This window comes from Miscanthus floridulus, chromosome 8, assembly GCF_019320115.1.
Source record: "Miscanthus floridulus cultivar M001 chromosome 8, ASM1932011v1, whole genome shotgun sequence".
NCBI lineage: Eukaryota > Viridiplantae > Streptophyta > Magnoliopsida > Poales > Poaceae > Miscanthus > Miscanthus floridulus.
The window spans coordinates 85751804-85756621 of NC_089587.1; the positions used below are offsets into that span (position 1 = coordinate 85751804).

Sequence of the window (4818 nt, forward strand, 5' to 3'; positions counted from 1 at the left end):
GCAGTGTATTGCGTGTAGCATATCAGAGGGGTAGTACTTGGGATACATGTTTATAATGATTCAGGCATGGGGTGCCCTACGTCTAGTTGAATATGAGCTTTGTTGCTGTGTGTCGTGCACTGGGTGCAGGGATGCTGATGATGATGGTGATCGATGAGTTGCCGACCGGGTGCACCCTATGCCTCCTTATATAGTCTGGAGGTAAGGGTTTACAAAGGAAACACTACTCAAATAAGGTTGATTTCTTAGTTTGTTACAAGGGCTAGTCGGATCAGCACAACTCTGGGAACTCGGATACACCAATATCCCCTAGTTGACCTATGCCTTGTTTGCCAAATGGATGATATATCCTCACCTGGTTCAGCCTCCCTAGCTATTGGATCGGTCCACACCCGGTTGGTGGGGGTGTTATCCTTTCTGGTGAGGATATCCGGAGCCTATATTGTTGATAGTAGCCCCCGAGGTATTCATGATGAGCCTATAGTCTTCCCGGTTCCATAGATTCTGCATATCGCTTCAATGATGTCATCTTCCAACCTCTGGAAACATTCATCATGAAGAGTTGTTTTGAAGATAAGGACACTAGGTCCTAGAGAATCCGAATCATTTGGACTTCTGGGTGGTTATTAATCGATCTGTGATACTAGGGTTGGTAGACTAGATCCACCTACCATCATGGCACGACCTATAAGTAGGCGCCCCAGCTAAATCTACCTCCATTAAGCCCTTCGCTGGAAGTCCCCTCGTCTGATTGCTTGTAGCAGTAAGAGCCCTAGAGTCATAGTGACACCCAACTGGTAGCTTGCGATCACGTTCTTGAGCCCAATGGGAAACTTGGGGAAGTCTAGTGGCGAGTCCTCGGCGGATGCATCGGGCCCCCAAGAAGGGCGGCGAAGCAGGAAGTCGATGGCGTCATTGAGGACGTCTTCTTGATCGATGGCATCGAAGTTGTGTCAGAGGTGTAGATCCATGTGGCGCGTGAGTGCTAGAGCCCTAGTGTTCACGTCATCCTCCAATCTAGTGAGGAACATGAGGTGGCGGTGTGGGATGTCCTCCTCTTCCTAGATCGGCTTGCGATTGCATTGATGCAGATTGCTAGGCTGATCAATGACGAAATCTAGGCTACTGAAGGTGATCTTAGTGCCTAGAACAAAGGTGTCAATGTCATTGTTGATGAAACACATATGATCTATTTAGATGGATCTACGTGCAAAGCCCCGCTACGTGGTGCACTAACTGTCATCGTGTTTTGCCTCTAACTATTAACTGATGTATCATGTACAAGATTAGAGGGGTAACACACGAGACAGATTTATACTAGTTCAGGTATATGATATGGTACATTACTTCCAGTGAATATGGGGAGCTTTGTGGCTTGTGTGGTATGCGGTGGGGTTGGTTGCGAGTAGGGAATCATAACTATACATCTATGGGTTGAGGATCTATTTCGTATCCCGATCAGAGGCTCCCTACCCCTCCTTATATACTAGGGAGCTAGCGTTAAAAATAGTGTCCTAACCAGTCTACAGGTAGGTTTCCTAGTTGATTACAGTAGATGTAGATAGTTTCTATTATATCTTTCATATGCCTTGTCCGCCTAATAGTTGAGGTACTCCTTGTCCATTTTCTTCTGAGTAGTCGGCCTGATCCACCCCCTATTGGGGTGTCACTTTGGGCCTCGGTGAGGGTACTCGGGGTCAATATTTTTGACATACCTTCTTTCAATACTTTTGTTTACAATTTTACATTTATTTAGTCATTCATAATCTAAATATTAGTCTCTTAGTATGTTTGGTGGTTTGGTGGTTATTTGTATTTGTTTCGGTATTTTTTTGCCAGGTTTGAGCATGGGGTTAGGTGGTGGTACAAGTCTTTTTCTTCTAGCACTTGATGGACCCTTCATAATGCGTAAAATCAAACTACAGAAGGTGAAGAAAATAAAAGAAAAGTTTTTCAACCAAAATCATGGGTTACTATTGTAGCAATTAATATCACACAACGCAGACATTGGTGAAAGAATGATAATTACCTTAAGGGAGCTAGAGAAGGCAACAAACAATTTTGATAGCTCTCGTGTGATTAGTGGCGGAGGGCATGGAGTTGTGTTTAAAGGAATTCTAGATCTGCATGTTGTGGCAATCAAAGAAATCAAAGATAGTAGTACAAAGAGAAATCAATGAATTCATAAATGAAGTTGCAGTTCTTTCTCAAGTGAACCATAGAAATGTGGTGAAACTCTTAGGCTGTTGTCTTGAGACAGAAGTTCCATTGCTAGTTTATGAGTTCATTTCAAATGGTACCCTTTATAATCATCTAAATGTGGAAGGACCAATATCACTATCATGGAAAGATAGAATAAGGATTGCACTCGAAGTTGCTAGAGCTTTGTCTTACCTACATTCAGCTGCTTCGATGCCAATATTTCATAGAGATATTAAGTCACCCAATATACTTCTTGATGATAGTTTAACAACAAAAGTATCAGACTTTGGAGCTTCTAGGTACATTCCAATTGATCAAACAGGAGTAACAACTCTTATTCAAGGAACGATGGGTTACTTAGACCCTATGTATCATTACACCGGCCAACTAACGGACAAGAGTGATGTCTTTAGTTTTGGCGTTCTTCTTATAGAATTGCTTACTAAAAAGAAACCGTTTATCTACAGATCCAATGATGGCGATAATCTTGTTTCATATTTTGAGAAGATGCTCGCAGCAAACAACTTAGTAGGTATAGTAGATCCTCAAGTCATGGAGGAGGAAGATGGAGACCTCCAAGAAGTAGCCACACTTGCAATGGTATGTACTAAATTAAGGGGAGAAGATCGGCCTAGAACGAGGGAAGTGGATATGACACTTGAAAACTTGTTAGTGAGGAAAAAACTTGTCCCATGTATTATAACACAAAGGAGAAATAATGAGGATGGGACTCAGGTTCAGCACATGTCAATTGAATCGGTAACTAATGACTCAAGCAGACAATACACTATGGAAGAGGAAATATTATTATCAGCAAGTTATCCTCGGTGAACTTATTTTGTCATGAACAACTATGAAGTTCCTTAGTTTCCTTCAAAACTATTCGATGAATCTTTGAGTAATGCATTTGGTTGTAATGAATGTAGATTTCGCATTGTTCCTTGCATGGATACTAAAACGATAGTAGTGATGTGCTTGCCTTTTTTTATATAATTGAGCGCCAAAATTACTTGACTTGTTTTGCAATGTGTTGGAAGCATGTAAGAACTCAGATTTAAAAGCAGAGTATTGCACAACTATATTTTTGAGAGAATGCAACTAATAAACTGTTCTCTCTAGGCTATGTGTGGTTGCAATGATGTGATGCAGATCAAGAGAGATGTGGAAATTTTGGACACTGGTAGAAGAAAATCTAAGAATAAAATCTGCAGTGGGTAAATAAAATAAATCCCGCCGTGAAGTTATGGCACCCCAGTCCATCATCCTCAGGATTGAAAACACTGGATGAACTCAAGCAGCAAAGAACAATCGAACAAGCCCTGAAATTGGAAGGGGACATGAATACATAATTTATCATGAGCCAGGTGTGCCTACCGTGTGTCATCGTGCCTTCAAAACAACTGTGTTACTTTTTGAGGATTATGTTTTTTCCCAAAAGAATGGCCAGAGTTTCGCCATAGTTTCGTTAGAAAATAAATTCACCTAATGCAATTTACAAGAGAAGCATGGTGCGCTAAAGTACAACTAGTAATAAGACACAACTTTCCCTCAAATGACTAAGGCCTTGCTCGGTTGCATGGGATGAATGATTCCCAGCCGAATAGTTTCCTTCGATAATTTGTACTAGCACGGAATGGTTCGTGGCCCGGAACGGCCCGTTCCAGGCTAACCGAACGGGGCTAAGGCAGTACGAGCTAAGACAGAACAAACTCGCATGGGAAGAGAACAGAGAAACGACAAAGCCTCAAGGGCAATAGAGTTTTTTTAGATTATTACTAAACAGTTTCACTGAAGTCAGCGTTCTCCACCGATTATTAAACATTACTGTATGTGTGGTCAGGTGTCTTGCGGATCTCAAAGAAAAGGGAACTACGCATAAGCAGTTCAAGCGTTTAACATCTTTATTGCAAAAAAAAAAAAACGCTCTGCGCATATTTTATTTTATTCAAAAGAAATTTATGGATCAAATTGAGTTTGCCCATAGAGCATGCAGCCACAATGGCTACAACTTAAATAAATAAATGATGGAGAGGTCAAGACATTCAGAGACGCTGCCCCCTTTTCGTCCCGTGCCTCTTTCTGCTTGGATTTATGTTTCGGATTTAGACACCCGAGGTATCACCGGATCAGGCAGAGTGTCAGCCATTTGGTTCAATTCACACACCGGCATTCTGATTTATGCAAATTTCACAATAAGCAAACCTGCGTTCTTGCCTCAAAATACACGATCAGATTGGATTGAAATTGGTATGTACCTTGCTAATAACAAATACAGAAGTGTTAACACGCATTGAAAAGTGAGTACTACAAAAGATACAGTAGTTAATAAACTTAGAACAGCATATGGTTAGGTCTAACGGTAATGCTGGGAAATGTGCGTCCGCCCGCCCGGATGCCGCTCGCCCCACTCCGCTCCGTGCGCTTCACTTCATAGCTTCTAAAAAAAATAGCGCCGCTCGCCTTCTCCGTCACCGAGGCCGCTTGCCACGGTTTTCTCCAGCGTGGCGGCGCCGCATCCAGCCCCTTCCCGCGTTGCTCCGCATGCCGGCACCGCACTACCATCTAGCGCCGCGCCCTTATCCACCTCGCCCGTCGCGGAAGGGGACGCGGGGGAGG

General features: G+C 42.7%; 1 protein-coding gene across 1 annotated transcript; it reads left to right on the forward strand.

Annotated features, from left to right (window-relative positions):
- The first annotated feature begins 1706 nt into the window (after positions 1-1706).
- Positions 1707-3212, forward strand: LOC136476873 (wall-associated receptor kinase 3-like). Its single transcript, XM_066474844.1, is given in 2 exon segments — positions 1707-2141; positions 2143-3212. Coding segments are annotated over 2 exon segments (1014 nt in total). The 5' UTR covers positions 1707-2018; the 3' UTR covers positions 3034-3212.
- The last annotated feature ends 1606 nt before the right edge of the window (positions 3213-4818 follow it).